Raw genomic sequence first — 18465 nt, forward strand, 5'->3', positions numbered from 1 at the left:
TGGACCAGTCACTGTTGAAGAGGTCTCAACCACGCTAGACACTATCAAAAGCGGATCACCCAGGGACCCGGTCCCCCTACGCATTCTTAAGAAAGTGGCCTCCACCATCGCCCCTCCACTCACTCACCTCATCAACTCCTCACTGCTCCAGGGTAAAGTTCCCCACAGCTGGAAGGCGGCTGTCATCAAGGCGCTCCTTAAAAAACCTTCTATGGACCCTTCGGATATGACCAACTACAGGCCAATCTCTCTCCTCCCTGGAACCAGTAAAATTGCTGAAAAACTAGTTAATAAAAAGCTCTCGCTGTATCTGGAGACTAACAATCTGCTCAGAAGCTCGCAAACTGGATTCCGCCCAGGGCAGGGCACCGACATCGCCCTACTTGCAGCAGTGGAGGAGGCCAGAGCCCTTTTGGACGCAGGAGGATCAGTGGCAGTGATCCTCCTGGACCTCAGTGCGGCCTTCGACACCGTCAACCATCGGGTCTTAATCCAACGACTCAAGAACATCGGTGTCGAGGGTACTGCGCTGACTTGGTTCAAATCTTTCCTTGACCACCGCTCCTTTCAGGTCTGGGAGAATGACACCCGCTCCCCCGTAACCCCCCTCCAATGTGGTGTACCCCAGGGTTCATCTTTAAGCCAGACATTATTTAATGTCTACATGTCCCCATTGGAGGAGGTTGTCACACCGTTCGGAGTAAAAATCATCAGCTATGCTGATGACACTCAATTAGTGGTGTCCCTATCTCACCCAAATCAGGAACCTTCGGACCTCTACAATTGTCTTGCAGAAATTCAAGGATGGATGAATATTTCGTCATTGAAACTTAACGGTTCAAAGACAGATATTCTCCTCCTTGGTCAGAAGGGGTTTCCCCTCCTTCAGACCATCTGGCCCCCCTGCTTAGGTGAACCCCCAGCCCCCAAGTCTGAGATCAAGAGCCTGGGAATTTGGCTTGAAAAAGACTTGTCTTTTAAGACCCAAGCCAAACAAATCGCTGGGATATGCGTGGGCTACTTAAATCCATCAGGAAGATTTTGCCCCTACTCCCTCCTGTCTCCCAGAAACTGTTAATCCAAGGCCTTATTCTATCAAGGCTGGATTACAGCAATACCATATATTTGGGCGCTCCCGAGGCCACCCTTAATAAACTACAAATGATCCAGAACGCCGCGGCCCGGATTCTCACCAATACCCCGGCTAGATCCTCGGCCAAACCAGCCCTGAAACATCTCCACTGGTTCCCAGTGAGAGAGCGAGTTAAGTTTAAAGCTCTCTGCCTGTCACACAAACTCCTACAGGACAAAGGCCCCCCTATCCTAAAAAAATTCATCAGACCCTACAAAGCTTCTAGATCTCTCCGGTCTGACCATGAATACCTTATCACTATCCCCAGAGTGAAGAGAGCATGCACTGGCGGACGGCGCTTCTCTGTTAACACAGCCCGCCTCTGGAACTCCCTCCCCCGTGACCTTAGGACAGAACCAGAATATCTCCGATTCAGGAAACGACTAAAAACTTACCTGTTTCCCTGATTTTCTTTTCCTCTGCGTTCCCCCCCTGTTTTCCGCTGGCTGTCCGGATCTTAGCGCTGGGATACTTACGGGTTACTACGCGCTTTACAAAACCTACTAATAATAATAATATGGCGGATGGGATAACTGTCAAGTTTGTGATAGAATAAACCATCCACTGAACTCCAAATGAGGTCCTAAGTTAGAGTCCATCAAGTGCTCCCATCCTCCTCATGTTCTGTGTAACAGTCTTCTATTAAATGTGTTTTGTCCCTATCCTATCCTTGCCAATTTCGTGGCCTGCCATCACTAAATGCCTCTTTATATACCTGTGCAGTCACTGCATCCTGCTCCTCCTGTGAATAAAAGGGATGATGATGGGGAGGGTTTTTTGCCTGATGCTGCCACTTCCTTTATTCACACTACCACGCTTTTCTTGCATTCTCTGCGTTAATACATGCCATGAAGGCATGCACACAAAGGAATGGCTTTGCTAATCATCTTTACATTTATATGGTGTTAAGACATATTATTAGATCTGACAGACTGATGAATATAATATGTTTTAAAATGCCAAAACTTATGAAGCTATAGGTCAAAGAGATAAACTGAAATAGCCGGTGCATTTTGCAGAAGTCATTGCGATGGTGGAGGATTGCTTTGCACTGCACGATAGGTCTAGGTCAGTGGGCATTAGCTAAACTGGAATGTTTATAGTCTCCATCCACAAAAATTCATTGACCCTATTTTTACCTTCTTGGATTTAATTGCCCTAAAATCAAATCAACACAATTGATAGAATAGCTGACTTGAACTCAACCCAATCTTTCTTTCAGCAAGCATTAAATATTTTTCTTTTCACTACCTTAAATTAATATAATTTGTTGATATTCTTCAATATATCCTTCTGTCTCTAAAATTCTTCTGTCAAATTCATTGTTGCTTCTCAACTGCATTAAACCTCTATTTTCTCTATAAAGCGTGCCAATCCCGACTTGGGGCGGATGCGTTAGAAACATTATATAAGTAAAAATTAAATAACAGACAGTCTTCCAATCTGTATTATGAAAAGTAACATTTTTCAACAATTTGCATTTCTAAAGAAAGATGACCAAAGTTTGTAAAAGAGAGCTGGCCATTTAACGGGAATTGCTGTTTTCTTTTCCAGGTATTACACTTGCCCATTTTGAGGTACTATTGGCAAAGGATACTCTTAAAATAATGAACAATGATTTTCTTACTTTAGTAAGAGGTGCTACGTGAGTATGGGACAGCCACAGGTGTGTGAAATCCCATAAAGTGTTGGACAGAAATAAGTGCTGCAGGAACCTGGAAAACATTTTCAACTTCATGTCAGAATCAACCAGACCTACTCTTCATGACCCGAAACCTGGCTCCAAGACAACACACCATTTGTTGCTTTAAAGGAAATCACTCCAGTATATTACATCTAGTCACTTATCCACCAGGAGAAGAGAAAAGGAGGTCAAAGATATACTTTTATGACCAGAATATGCTCTTATCAATCTTCTAGATTCTGTGACAATGAACAGGAAAACCATAATTATGAACATGTTGAACTTAGTGCAGGTTCCAGCTTTTCGGTCATTAGTAGCTGTCAATAATCTTAGTACTGTAATTGTGCCAGTGGGGACTACGACTGCCAACATGTTTTGTGCTGAGGAATTTGGATTATACAGCACTACCAAAGTCAAATTGAGACAGCAAGGAAGGGTGCATCAGCCTCCAGCTGGACTATTGTCTTTTTAATGATGCTTGAAGGTGGATCAATTTTTGCAAGCTCTGTTCTTTGGGATTCAGGTACTCATTTCTACCAAAAGTATCTTACCACAGGTGGTTGTTGCACCAGAATCTCCTGCTTTCCTTCAGGCATCTCACGAGTATTTTCAAGGTAATACTTTGATACATAATCATAGCATCTTGACCCAATTTAAGGTTAAACAGATGAGTAGATATCACCTTTATTTGACCAAAATGCAATGGAGTAGCCTGTGGGTAATGAGTAGTTAGAGCAATGGCAGGGTTTTATGGACACTTTATTCTATGGAATCAACTTAATCGATTGGTTTTAACGGGCCCCTTGACTAAGAAGAAAAGAAAATCCATCTTTTTCTTACTATAGACCCAATGACATGATAAATGGTACGTTGTTGTATTACAACCTGTTAGGGTATTTTTAACTCAGTTTATCTCAAACATAGCCCATGTAAATGAAAAGGTAACATACAGGACAAGAAGATGCAAATCCAGTGTGCGGGTTGGGAGCTACTCGGTGTGCACTAGAGATTCTGCAGCAGGTATAATTTTTCAGTGTTTGGGGCACACTTTCACTGTCTTGGAATGTAGACGTAGGTCATCCTCAGAAGGATTCTCCCACACAGTCTCTTCTTTAACTATCATCCCTACAGTTTGCAGGTCTGTCCAAGAGGTCATGGCATATACTCCCACTTTCCACTAAGTTTATCTCTTCATCCTCGAGCAGGGCAAAAAAGAACGGCTTCCTAGCCTCCTGGTGTTGGGGGAGTTATGTAATCAGCAACATGCTGTGTTCTGGTAGGTTACAGTTTATTCAAAAGTTTCAGTACAGCATCAAGATGAAGTCACAAGAAATACACTTGAGACCCAGTTCTGGCAAACTGTGTGCACTGACGAGAAATCAGGCCCCAACTAAAATATGTGCTACCTCTAGGTTTCTACTCTTGTGCCAATCAGAGCACAAAGCAACTCTACACCTTGGGCTTACTACATCAGAGAGCTGGAGTGTGGAAAATGCTAAATGAGATGTGGCTTGGGAAGTCACACAGCAGGCATCTCAATCAAAGATCAAGAATTGCAGGGCGGTGAATGGGACTGATCTGCCCCGGCATCCAAACTTTTTTCAACCAGGCATTGCGCTAGACCAGATTTTCAAGTACGGCAATCCTTCCAGGTGAGAACACATGGATTTTGAGGAGCATGCTAAAAGTGCAGCTACAAGGATGGCATCACATCTGCCAGGACAAAGGCATATTGAAGGTGATTCCATCTTGTGCTGAAATCTTCTTGTCCAAGAACAGGCCATCATTCCTTGATCACATGGACTATGAATACATACACACAATCACAACACACATGTGGTGGGAGTAAAGGACTGAAGTTATATGGAAATAATGGATAGACCAACTTTCAGGGCTACAGGTAAAAATGGACTATGACCCTACATTAAAAACCCACTGCCAACAACCACAAGTGTTACCACAGTTTGAGTAAAGTAGAGCTGCCACCATTCTTTTTGAGCGGGAGTTCTCTTTGAGTGTATTCCATATGCATGCTATGCTGTAGACCATACCAAAAAAACATGCAGCAGTTTCAGGGAACTTGAGATGTCCAATCAATTGGGGGAAAGCAGATCGTAGCCGTAAACGCCAAAGGAGAATGAGATGGCACAGATGTCCAAACGATGTGTGAGCCTTCATAGCTATAGCAATCGACAGACACTAATACATCTACAAAACTGCAACCCTTGAGGCTCTAATCTACACATTTGCATCCTTTATACGCTGACACATGATACCGCATGTTATGGACACAGCTAGTCATCCAAGGACAATACAAAACCACATTGCACCTTAGGACTCTACTGCATCCTGTAAAAACTAACCCTCCACATCTCAGTTCACCCAATGAATATTAACACAAAATGGTTCATACCAGAGTAATTAATCTACTACACAATACTTCACCCTATGACACACAACCCATCAGTGCACTGCACAACAAGGCCAAAAATCAAACATACTGTAAAGCATATTACACACAATAAGGCACCCCACTACAGTGTATCTGAAATGCAAAACTAGTCACATTGAAATTCATCCTAGGCATGACACATCACACTACACTGCACCCTAAGAACCATAATCCATTAGAGACAGCACTGCATTCTAATGGTGCCAATCCATAACACTATAAGGTATTCTATGGAAACTAATTCAACAAATTGCAGGCTTTCTAGAAACAGTAGCTAGTAACAACTAAGGGAGGAGGAAAAGTTTCATTATCATTGGATGGTGCTAAAAGTACTCTCTTGGTCCAAGTGTATTCAGAAACAGAATACTAAGACTAAATTATTGAGTCCTCTGATTTAGAGATATGAGTAGAATTGGTATTAATTAATTACCCTGCTCACTGAGGTATTTCCTAAAAAGCATGGTGACTCTCACCCACTATAGTTGCATGCTTCATCATTGCATCTTGCTCGCCGAGACCTGGGACCTTCTTGTAGGAACATGGTGGGCTTCATTGGAAGCTGTTAGTAGCAAAGTAAGGCATACTTGTGTTTTTTTGTCTGTGTTTTTTTCAGCCACAATAATGGGGATTGTTAGTGGTCATCATAAACGTGTCAAAGGATTTCTCAGATACCTCCCTCTTGGTAAGGATTGTGTGTGGGACCACCATTGGTTAAGTATGTAAATGTGATGTTAAGTTGTTATCCAGTTTATCCCCAAACAGCCATACCACATTCTTAAAAACAATGTCCGATTGAGTTTGTGTGTTGCAAACTCCTAGTGCTATTGACAAGATTCTATCCCAAATAACTGAACCAAACAGTCAGGGGTTTTCATCAGGGCTGGTCCCGTTCCTCTCTCAACCCTGTTGTACTTTCGTGTGGGAAGACTTGGCTCAGTGTGGGAAAGTAGAAGAAAAAGAACAACTATGCCTGATATTTTATAGTGCAGCTTCTGGTCTCTGCTATAATATAAACAATGTTAGTTATATCCAACTTCCCAGGTTTTATACTCAGCTCCTGATTTGACCCTCCCCATCGGGTGGTGTAATGGGGCCAGCGATACTGGCCCTGGAGAGACTCATCTACTACTGGGGACAGATGCAGACAAAGGGGCTGATTTAATTCTTGGCAGACGGAGTAATTAAAGTCGCTATGGTGGAGTACATTACTCCTGCCATGGTGAGAGTACTCCGCCTGCGGACATTTCTAGCATTTCCTGGAACCACCAACACAGCAGTTCCTGGAAATGCATTGTAAGTTTGATGGACAGCATTGTCAACGTGACGGAGTCACTCATCAAAAGTATATTTTTTTATTTACAAAAATTAATAAATCCCATTGCGGGATTCTCTTTTTGAAAATACAAATAAAAATCACCCTTTCCCACAGCAAGGGCTTATTAAGAAAAATTTTACTGCTCCTTACTGCCACGTTTTTAATGGTGGGACGGGCAGTGAAAACTGACCATGTGCCCGCCAAATCTAAATATGTTGAGTTGACACATGGCCAAATGTCCAATGGCCCTTACTCCGTCAGGCCATCAGAGGTGTGTATAGGATGAGATGGAGTAGTCTTTGCTGTTTACTCTATACACTAAAGGTCTACTCGACTGTAAATGAGGCAGGTAGACCTTCAGGTTGGCAGAAAGGATACTCTGCTGCAACTGCGATGGAGCACCCTTTCTACCAACAAATACATCCAGCCCAGCGTCCTTAATCCATCGGGGCATCAGGTGGTTTGTCCTTCCAGCACCTATGGTGTTGCTGCTGTCACTGTCCAAGGTCTCGTCTACCTTTCAGGTTCTGGGGATGCCATGTTTTTGCCCAGTACTACCATGTGGGAGGGGGGGGCATATTTTTCTAACCCTAAAATTGGTTCTGGTATGTTCCTCCCTCATCCCTTGGTTTTGCTTCAGTCTGGCTAGTGAAACAAAAGCAGGGGCAGGCCTGATATCAGGTTCCATTACGTGTGTTGGTAGAAGTGTAATCAGTCCAGGGAATTGGTTCCTCCCCAACCATCCTTTCATGTAATGGCCTACTCTCCTCTACACTCAGGCCTCCTTGTCTCCTGTTTGGCCCTAACTTTGTACTGGGAGAGCCATCACCAGCCCAGGCAGCTGGCCACTCAAAGATATGGCCTCAAATTCTAATCAAAATGAGTGGAAGAAGGATTTCTCTAGGTGCCACCCATCCGAATTTTGCATTTAATACATGTAGCATCGTAGCCCAATGACTCCTTCTGGAAGCAGCCAGTCTTCCTACATTAAAAATAGTTTTTCACTCTGAAGACATGTTCTACATTAATTTCTACATGACCTACTTTTAAATATCATGCACACTGCCTTTCTGGGCAAAATAACCTACATATGGGTGACTGATTAATATCTAAAAATAAGGATAAGGTCTGTCAGAAGGTTTTATGTTACAGGTCAAATTTTCAATTTAAAACTGCTACAGGCTGGTCATCTGTGTGTAGCTACCAGGCTGTGCACTACTGTAGTCTCTCATGTTAGACCTGCCCCATGGCACACACGTGTGCGCACATGTTCATGTGTAACCAGGCTAGTGTCCCAGCTGCCGCATCTTAAAGACAGACACTGGTGGTAAGAACAGTAGTCCAATTACGATGAAACTCGAGTAGTGAGCCTCACTGTTAGAAATGGGGATCTCTAGTTGGCACAGGTATGCAATTTTGACAAGCAGGGACTCTCAATTCTAAGTCAGGATAAGGGGATCACCCTTTCAAATAACCCCTGCTCACCCTTCAGGTAGTGTGGCGCAAGCAGTCAAGACTATTCTCAGGGCGCTGTAGGTTAAGCATTTGAGAACACATACAGTAATGCAATGACACACCACAAATGGACACCAGTCAAGGTTATATCAAAAATAGTTCTCTTTATATAAGGCTTAGCAGAAGACCAGAATAACGTTTAGAAATGACCACAGTATTATTTAAAAGTTCAATGTTTTTGCAAAAAGGCTTAAAATGCAAAAATAGGCTTCTCTTACTCAATTCTGCTTCTTTTCAGGCTTTGTACGGTTCGTACCTGGGCGTACGACTCGTCCGCATAAAAAACAAAGAAAGTACGAGTCAAACAATCAGTGCGGACTCCGGGGTCCGGGACGTGCGCACTGCGGTGCGAACAGGACAAAGTACCTTAAGTTCGTGGGGTCCGCGACGGACAGTGCGGGACAAGTTGATGGGTCCGGGTCGTAGTTCGGCAGCGTACTCGGTCTGGTCCGGTCGCGGCGTCGGGATGCGGCGTTGGTACGGGACCTTCAGGGGTACGGGCGGATGAGCCGGATCAGCTTGCAGAGTCCGTGGCGTCGGCGTTCGGGCCGTACCTTCGGTGCGGATCAGCGGCGACACTTCTCGGCGCCGTACAGCGTACGGGGATGATCAGCGTACTGCGGCTTCTCGGCTCTGAGTACGGCACGGTGCAGTACGTTAGCAGCGTACGGACCGTACCTGCGGGACAGCGAAGCTTGAGTCCGGCGTACAGGGTTCGGCAGCCAGGGATGTACGTCTCGAATCGGCGGGGAAGGTTAGGTGCAATGCAGCCGGGAGGGATACGGTGCTTACTAACGCTTTTGGTTCAGCGTGGACACACGGTGCCGGGCGGCAAAGACACGGCTTCGCGGCGGATGTAGTACGAGGCGTACTGGGGCCAAATCCAGCGGGAAACAAGCAAGAATTGTCCAGGCAACTCAGTTTTTGAAGGCAGATGAGTCCAATGGTCCTGGGACTCAGTTCAGGGGGCAAGCTCGTCTTCCAAGCCCTTGGAGATAGTTGAAAAACAAAGTACAAAGTCTCTTTCAGTCTTTTCCTCTCCTTTCTCAGCAAGGCACCAACTGCAGGCCAATCCCCCAGGTCAGGGAAAGTTACTCCTCCTTCAGCTTCTTCCAGGTCCTTCTAGTCAGGCAGAGTTCCTTCGTGGTTCAATCAGGATCTGAATTCTTAGGAGCAAGGCTTCTACATTTATACTCAGTTTCTTTTGTCTTTACAGGCCAGGAGGGCCTTTGCATAATCCCAGTCCAGTTCTTTTCAGTGAGGAGCACTTTGTTGTTGAGACTCTGGCTTCTTCTTTCAGCAGGCAGGGCAGAGACATCAGACGCTCCCCAGGGGGTGGAGCCAGCATTGTGGAGGCAGAGCACTGTCCTATTCAGAGTCAAGGTGCACTCCTCCCACCCATCCTGGTGTAATCTTTCTATTCACCACCTGGCAGCCCCAGCCTGTCTCCTGGAACTTCCCAGCCCTGTCACTCAAGCTACACACAAAGAAGATAGCCCTCCCCTCCAGAGGCGGACTAAATTGGTTAAGGAAGCAAATGCTAACTTTCTAAAAGTAGCATTTGCAAACACAGGATATTAAAATAAACTTTACTAAAAGATGTATTTTATTATTCTGAGTCCAGGCATACTAAACACGAATTTCTACCATGCTTCCTGAGCCTGCTAGGATTATAGAGTGTTATAATCTAGCAGCCCATTCTGGCCTATGGAGAGCAGGTAGCCTTACAATAGTGAAAAACGAAAATGGCTGTAATTCACTATTAGGACATGCCACACACCTCAGGGCATGTCCTACCTTATCCTTACAATGCACCCTGTCCTAGGGCCTACCATAGGGGTGACTAAGATGAAGGTAAGGGAAGGTTTAGGGACTGGCAAGTGGGGACACTTGCCCAGTCAGCATGACAGTACCAGACTGCATGCAGGTTCTGCAATGGCAGACCTTAGACACATTTTACCCTGCTGCTTCTGTGGGTGGCACAACCAGTGCTGCAAGCCCACTAGCAGCATTTGGATATACAAGCCCTTGGCACCCCTGGTGCACTCTACTAGGGACTGATAGTAAACCAAATAAGCCAAACATGGAAGTCAATTCACATAATACATTCTACCATAGGGAGCACTTGCACTGTGGCACTGGATGGCAGTGGCACAGTGCCCTGAGCAGCTAACACCAGCACAAAAATACATTGAGGCACAAACAAAAATGGAAGGGTGACCCACGCCAACGGTGCCAGGTCTAACACTCACCAACAGCAAAGGTCCAAAAACCGTGTGATCAAAAAGCAAATAGTCCTGGTGTACTAAATGGGTGGACCCTATTGGCAACAGGGGATACATGCATTCCATATGATAATGACTATAAGAAATAGGTGTGCTGGAGTTGTGGTTGAAGTTCATTCTCGCCTAAGTAATTGTCTATGAACAATTTCATTTTTGACCTTTTCTGATCCTGAAAAACCATAATAGCATAGTTAAATAAATATGATTCACTTGAGAAAAACATGCATTAAATAATAAATGGACACAATGAACAACTGAGAATTGAAGTTACTGTCTCGTTAGAAGCACCACCAAAATGATTATGCTTATAACACTTCATGAATTCTAATATGTCCACACATTGTCGCTAGTTTTTGATTACCACCATATTCAACTTTAGAAAGATTGCCAATCTCCAGTTACAATGGTTATGCCAAAATCTGAAAAAAAAGCTCAACAATGTTTTTCAAAATAACATTTAGAACTGGCTCTGTCAAAGGAAGGAGTGATTTAGAAATAGATTGGGTGGGATAAGTGCTCTTCTCCCAGTATGAGGAACTTGTTGGAAGAACCCTGCATCCAGAATGACAGTTAGCAGTTGCCTTATCAGTGCCATCCCCAACAAAGATATCTACAAGTGCCTTTTCATGTTTTGGTTGTGCTTAGTGTTGCATGTGTTCAGATATCTTTAATGCACTGGAGGTCCAGAATGAACTATACCACACATGTGCCTGTCAATCTAGGTAAAAAGGCCCTATAGGATGACTCATACTGTATACTTGCACTTTAATTTCCAAGGAAACCACAAGACTTGCTCTCAGGTTCCACCCATCTCCACCAAATTTCAAACAGGCTTTCCCCTTAAAGCAAAACTCACAAGATGATGGACGGAATGTTGCACATTGGCAAAACATTCACCCCCAGTCACAGATCTGGGTTTAATCCATCGTTATTTTGCTCACCACGCCACCCCAGTTCAGACATGGCCATATGCAAATCAGTCTTGACCCTGTGCCTCATGGGAACAGTCCAGCCCGAACTGCCAAGCCATGTCTTCCCTGGACCGGAATCAAGCATCCTAGGACCGGTTTCGGGGTTTCACCCCTCTTCAGCCAGGATAGCTTGACTCCAATGGCGTAGTGAGCACGGGACCCACGTCTGGGCATACCCTTCCCACAAATAACAATGGATTAAACCCAGATCTGTGACTGGGGGGGAATGTTTTGCCAATGTGCAACGTTCCATCCATCATCTTGTATGTTTTGCTGTTTGCCCTTTGTGGGAAGGGTATGCCACACGTGGGTCCCCTGCTCACTACGCCACTGGAGTCAAGCTATCCTGGCTGAAGAGGGGTGAAACCCCGAAACCGGTCCTAGGATGCTTGATTCCGGTCCAGGGAAGACATGGCTTGGTAGTTCGGGCTGGACTGTTCCCATGAGGCACAGGGTCAAGACTGATTTGCATATGGCCATGTCTGAACTGGGGTGGTGTTGTGAGCAAAATATCGATGGATTAAAATCAGATCTGTGACTGCGGGTGAATGTTTTGCCAATATGCAACGTTCTGTCCATCATCTTGTATGTTTGCTGTTTGCCCTATGTGGGAAGGGTATGCCCAGACGTGGGTCCCGTGCTCACTACGCCACTGGAGTCAAGCTATCCTGGCTGAAGAGGGGTGAAACCCCGAAACTGGTCATAGGATGCTTGATTCCGGTCCAGGGAAGACATGGCTTGGCAGTTCGGGCTGGACTGTTCCCATGAGGCACAAGCTCACGACTGATTTGCATATGGCCATGTCTGAACTGGGGTGGCGTGGTGAGCAAAATAACGATGGATTAAACCCAGATCTGTGACTGGGGGTGAATGTTTTGCCAATGTGCAACGTTCCGTCCATCATCTTGTATGTTTTGCTGTTTGCCCTATGTGGGAAAGGTATGCCCAGACGTGGGTCCCGTGCTCACTACGCCACTGGAGTCAAGCTATCCTGGCTGAAGAGGGGTGAAACCCCGAAACCGGTCCTAGGATTCTTGATTCCTGTCCAGGGAAGACATGGCTTGGCAGTTCGGGCTGGACTGTTCTCATGAGGCACAGGGTCAAGACTGATTTTTATATGGCCATGTCTGAACTGGGGTGGCGTGGTGAGCAAAATAACGATGGATTAAACCCAGATTTGTGATTGGGGGTGAATGTTTTGCCAATGTGCAACGTTCCATCCATCATCTTGTATGTTTTGCTGTTTGCCCTATGTGGAAAAGGGTATGCCCAGACATGGGTCCCGTGCTCACTACGCCACTGGAGTCAAGCTATCCTGGCTGAAGAGGGGTGAAACCCTAAAACCGGTCCTAGGATGCTTTATTCCGGTCCAGGTAAGACATGGCTTGGCAGTTCGGGCTGGACTGTTCCCATGAGGCACAGGGTCAAGACTGATTTGCATATGGCCATGTCTGAACTGGGGTGGCGTGGTGAGCAAAATAACGATGGATTAAACCCAGATCTGTGACTGGGGTGAATGTTTTGCCAATGTGCAACGTTCCGTCCATCATCTTGTATGTTTTGCTGTTTGCCCTATGTGGGAAGGGTATGCCCAGACGTGGGTCCCGTGCTCACTACGCCACTGGAGTCAAGCTATCCTGGCTGAAGAGGGGTGAAACCCCGAAACCGGTCCTAGGATGCTTGATTCCGGTCCAGGGAAGACATGGCTTGGCAGTTTGGGCTGGACTGTTCTCATGAGGCACAGGGTCAAGACTGATATGCATATGGCCATGTCTGAACTGGGGTGGCGTGGTGAGCAAAATAACGATGGATTAAACCCAGATGTGTGACTGGGGGTGAATGTTTTGCCAATGTGCAACGTTCCGTCCATCATCTTGTATGTTTTGCTGTTTGCCCTATGTGGAAAAGGGTATGCCCAGACATGGGTCCGTGCTCACTACGCCACTGGAGTCAAGCTATCCTGGCTGAAGAGGGGTGAAACCCCAAAACCGGTCCTAGGATGCTTGATTCCGGTCCAGGGAAGACATGGCTTGGCAGTTCGGGCTGGACTGTTCCCATGAGGCACAGGGTCAAGACTGATTTGCATATGGCCATGTCTGAACTGGGGTGGCGTGGTGAGCAAAATAACGATGGATTAAACGCAGATCTGTGACTGGGGGTGAATGTTTTGCCAATGTGCAACGTTCCGTCCATCATCTTGTATGTTTTGCTGTTTGCGCTATGTGGGAAGGGTATGCCCAGACGTGGGTCCCGTGCTCACTACGCCACTGGAGTCAAGCTATCCTGGCTGAAGAGGGGTGAAACCCCGAAACCGGTCCTAGGATTCTTGATTCCTGTCCAGGGAAGACATGGCTTGGCAGTTCGGGCTGGACTGTTCTCATGAGGCACAGGGTCAAGACTGATTTTTATATGGCCATGTCTGAACTGGGGTGGCGTGGTGAGCAAAATAACGATGGATTAAACCCAGATTTGTGATTGGGGGTGAATGTTTTGCCAATGTGCAACGTTCCATCCATCATCTTGTATGTTTTGCTGTTTGCCCTATGTGGAAAAGGGTATGCCCAGACATGGGTCCCGTGCTCACTACGCCACTGGAGTCAAGCTATCCTGGCTGAAGAGGGGTGAAACCCTAAAACCGGTCCTAGGATGCTTTATTCCGGTCCAGGTAAGACATGGCTTGGCAGTTCGGGCTGGACTGTTCCCATGAGGCACAGGGTCAAGACTGATTTGCATATGGCCATGTCTGAACTGGGGTGGCGTGGTGAGCAAAATAACGATGGATTAAACCCAGATCTGTGACTGGGGTGAATGTTTTGCCAATGTGCAACGTTCCGTCCATCATCTTGTATGTTTTGCTGTTTGCCCTATGTGGGAAGGGTATGCCCAGACGTGGGTCCCGTGCTCACTACGCCACTGGAGTCAAGCTATCCTGGCTGAAGAGAGGTGAAACCCCGAAACCGGTCCTAGGATGCTTGATTCCGGTCCAGGGAAGACATGGCTTGGCAGTTTGGGCTGGACTGTTCTCATGAGGCACAGGGTCAAGACTGATATGCATATGGCCATGTCTGAACTGGGGTGGCGTGGTGAGCAAAATAACGATGGATTAAACCCAGATGTGTGACTGGGGGTGAATGTTTTGCCAATGTGCAACGTTCCGTCCATCATCTTGTATGTTTTGCTGTTTGCCCTATGTGGAAAAGGGTATGCCCAGACATGGGTCCGTGCTCACTACGCCACTGGAGTCAAGCTATCCTGGCTGAAGAGGGGTGAAACCCCAAAACCGGTCCTAGGATGCTTGATTCCGGTCCAGGGAAGACATGGCTTGGCAGTTCGGGCTGGACTGTTCCCATGAGGCACAGGGTCAAGACTGATTTGCATATGGCCATGTCTGAACTGGGGTGGCGTGGTGAGCAAAATAACGATGGATTAAACGCAGATCTGTGACTGGGGGTGAATGTTTTGCCAATGTGCAACGTTCCGTCCATCATCTTGTATGTTTTGCTGTTTGCGCTATGTGGGAAGGGTATGCCCAGACGTGGGTCCCGTGCTCACTACGCCACTGGAGTCAAGCTATCCTGGCTGAAGAGGGGTGAAACCCCGAAACCGGTCCTAGGATGCTTGATTCTGGTCCAGGGAAGACATGGCTTGGCAGTTCGGGCTGGGCTATTCCCATGAGGCACAGGGTCAAGACTGATTTGCATATGGCCATGTCTGAACTGGGGTGGCGTGGTGAGCAAAATAACGATGGATTAAACCCAGCTCTGTGACTGGGGGTGAATGTTTTGCCAATGTGCAACGTTCCGTCCATTATCTTATATGTTTTGCTGTTTACCCTATGTGGGAAGGGTATGCCCAGACGTGGGACCCGTGCTCACTACGCCACTGGAGTCAAGCTATCCTGGCTGAAGAGGGGTGAAACTCCAAAACCGGTCCTAGGATGCTTGATTCCGGTCCAGGGAAGACATGGCTTGGCAGTTGGGGCTGGAATGTTCCCATGAGGCACAGGGACAAGACTGATTTGCACATGGCCATGTCTGAACTGGGTTGGCGTGGTGTGCAAAATAACGATGGATTAAACCCAGATCTGTGACTGGGGGTGAATATTTTGCCAATGTGCAACTTTCCGTCCATCATCTTGTATGTTTTGCTGTTTCCCCTTAAAGCACCCATTGCACATTTACAATTCAAGTAGAAAAATCAAGTGTATTCACTTGCTAATTCATAAGTTTTTTTAACAAGGAGCAAAATATATTTTTATCCCAAATTGTACAATATTGTTTACCTAGTTTTCTGCCTACTTTATTTGTTTTCTGATTTCTAACACCTATAAATATGAACAGTGGTAACTAACTACATTCCCAGACTAAATTAAACTTTTTCAAAAGTCAAGGTTAGAAAATTGTGTATCTGATCTCTTTTCTTTATTCATCAGAAACAGCAGTAGAGGAACTGATCTTGTACACAGGTACCTCCAGAAATACCACTGAGTTCTATTTAGATTGTTGATACTCATTTCCTTTATAGATTGATGGGTGGTGCCTCATCCTACTACTACCTCGCTACTGAGCCAGTTTCATTTCGAGGCATGCAGAGGAGAGCTGAGTGGCAACCGTAGATCTGCTTCTTTTCATGCCGCTGTTCAACCCAGTTTGCCAGTTTATGAAATTGGCAGAGACCAGCCCCGTATGACTTGGTGTCCCCATGCCAAGTTCCAAATCAGCAGAAGACAACGGTCAGTTGCAATAACTGGTGGTGCACCACGAGTATCCTGTAAGCACAACCATCTTGCAAAATGTATGGTGTTACTCTACCTTTGGTGGTCAAGTCTCATATTTATTTGTTGGTTTTCATACCATAAATGCAGTACAAAATGCAGAACAAAACGTATGCTAATACAAACATTAAGTGGACAAATATGAATAACCAACAAAGTGCTAAGAGTGCCTCATAATGCCAAGGTTACAAGATTGTCACTGGAGAATGAACAAAAGCAGTCAGTGTAGGAGCATCTCAGAAAAAGAGACGGATAGAATTTTAAAAAATAGTGATTGGAAAAAAAGGCAATAACAAACACATAAAGCAGAGCCAGGATGGCCAGGGAGAAAAATAATGAATCACATTGTACTGAAGGTTCTAAGCGAGGAAATATTATGAATAACAGAAGAAAGGAAAGGAGGAACAAGCCTGAGCTCGGATTTCTCATGTGTACAATGCAAAGAGAAACAAAGCTGAGAACTGATTTAAATCCAAATCCTAAAAAAATACCACAGTGCCTGGTCATGGTCAAATGAAGTCTAAATTGTGGTGATAAAGAGCACACAGACCATAACATTGCAGTGCAAATGCAGTCTTAATATTTTACATCACAAACGAAAATAAGTAACAGACAAAAAACAAAGCATACAAAGAATGTTTTGCAATAGTACCTCACAAGGCTCCCCAAATCTTTAACTTTAAATAATATATATAACATGCAAGTCTTTCACGTCATAATACAAGCACACCATAAAGTCCTGGAAGTCAAGAACAAGCAGTAAATTAAACTTTGAATTCATAGTTTTAGATATGAATCAATGTTCTGCTGTAGCTACTACTTCACAGCTGCATTTCTAGATGTTCTTCTGAAATACATTGTGTAGTATCCAGTCTCTTCTGCATGTAGTCTTTTTTTATGTGAAAAGCATTGAAGGTACTCAAGCACTCATCCTAGTGCTTAGAACTTGCTGCTGTATAGTCTTGACAGGAAAACAGTTTTTTTTAATTAGGTAAGACAAATGTTTTCTGTATTTGGTACCTACAAATGTGTACAACAAGGGGTTAACACAACAGTGAAAATAGGCAATACTTCGGCAAATATAGTATGCATAATCCACACTGGTGTCACAAGTAGAATCAGAAAGTATATTTTGCCAGTACAATATAAAGGTGATGAGATAATAGGGCGTCCAACAAAGGAAAAATAGCAGGACGATAAAGAAAACAAGCTTCACTACTCTACACTTTTTGTGTAGGCTGCTTTTTGTAATTGTTATAACTATTCGGCTGTAGCAGAAGATAATAATGACCAGGGGAACCAGATAGAACATTATAGAATGCTGAAAAAATGACACTTGTTTCCAAGTATGGTAATGTTGTTCCATGAATGATATTTCTTCGCATAATATTTCATTGTTGGAGTTCCGTCTTTCTCCTGAAAAAATAAATTCTGGGATACTGGCTGCCAGGCTGAGGAACCAGATGACAAGGCTTGCACCCGTGGCATATCGGAGCCGGTGATGCCTGGCAGTGGACAGGGCATGCACAATAGCCAGGTACCGATCGATTGTCATCAGAGTCAAGAACATGACAGAGCTGTAAAATCCCAAAAAGAAGACCCAGCTGATGATTTTACACATGATTTCCCCAAAGATCCAGTGTGAGAAGTGGTAGACTGCCCAGAAAGGCAATGAAAGAGAGATGAGCATGTCTGAAAGGATCAAGTTCAGAATGAAAATGTTAGTGATGCTTGCCATCTTTTCACATTTTGCCATGACAATCAGAATCAAACCATTGCCAGTGAGACTCAAAATGAACACAAGGCAATAGGAAACAGGAACAAAAATAGATCCAAATTTCATGAGCTCCTCTTTCTCACAAAGGAAAATAAGGGGATCATCGGTACTGTTATAGTCATCATACGTAAAAGACTCATAGTAACTTGGTGTTTCTGTTTCCATTACTTTAGAGCTCTCTGGGTAAAAGATGGTCAAAATGTCCAAGATGAGGTTCTGTGTTCTCTGCTCAGATCATCCTGTGTGATGTATTCTATAAGCCAAAGAGACAAATGATTTAAAGTAGAAAAAAATTATATACAAGTTAAAAAAAAGCTATGTGCACAAACATAATAATACAGGCATGTCTCTTCAATGGTACATCAAACCAGTTGGCTCTTCAAATCATAGTAAAAGAGCAGAATTTTTTTTTAAAATTGAGAATGTGGAATTATGGTGGGTAATATTTTCTTGCTCTATTAATCATGCACAACCAGACTAGAAGGCTTTTAACCTTCAGCTTCCTATTAATTATACCTTTAACAGTAGGAAGAAATCCTTAGTTGTAAAAGACTCTCAGT

At 44.8% G+C, this 18465-nt stretch overlaps 1 protein-coding gene across 1 annotated transcript in view; it reads right to left on the reverse strand.

Moving 5' to 3' along the window:
- Positions 1-16151: 16151 nt before the first annotated feature.
- LOC146823261 (C-C chemokine receptor type 4-like) overlaps positions 16152-18465 on the reverse strand; it is a 49238-nt gene continuing 46924 nt past the window's right edge. The window contains exon 2 of the mRNA XM_085606636.1: positions 16152-18158. Within this exon, the coding sequence (XP_085462762.1) occupies positions 17048-18070 (1023 nt within the window). The 5' untranslated portion in view covers positions 18071-18158 and the 3' untranslated portion in view covers positions 16152-17047. The remainder of the gene's footprint in view (positions 18159-18465) is intronic.

The sequence above is a fragment of the Triturus cristatus genome, chromosome 5_2, assembly GCF_964204655.1.
Source record: "Triturus cristatus chromosome 5_2, aTriCri1.1, whole genome shotgun sequence".
NCBI classification, from domain to species: Eukaryota; Metazoa; Chordata; class Amphibia; order Caudata; family Salamandridae; genus Triturus; species Triturus cristatus.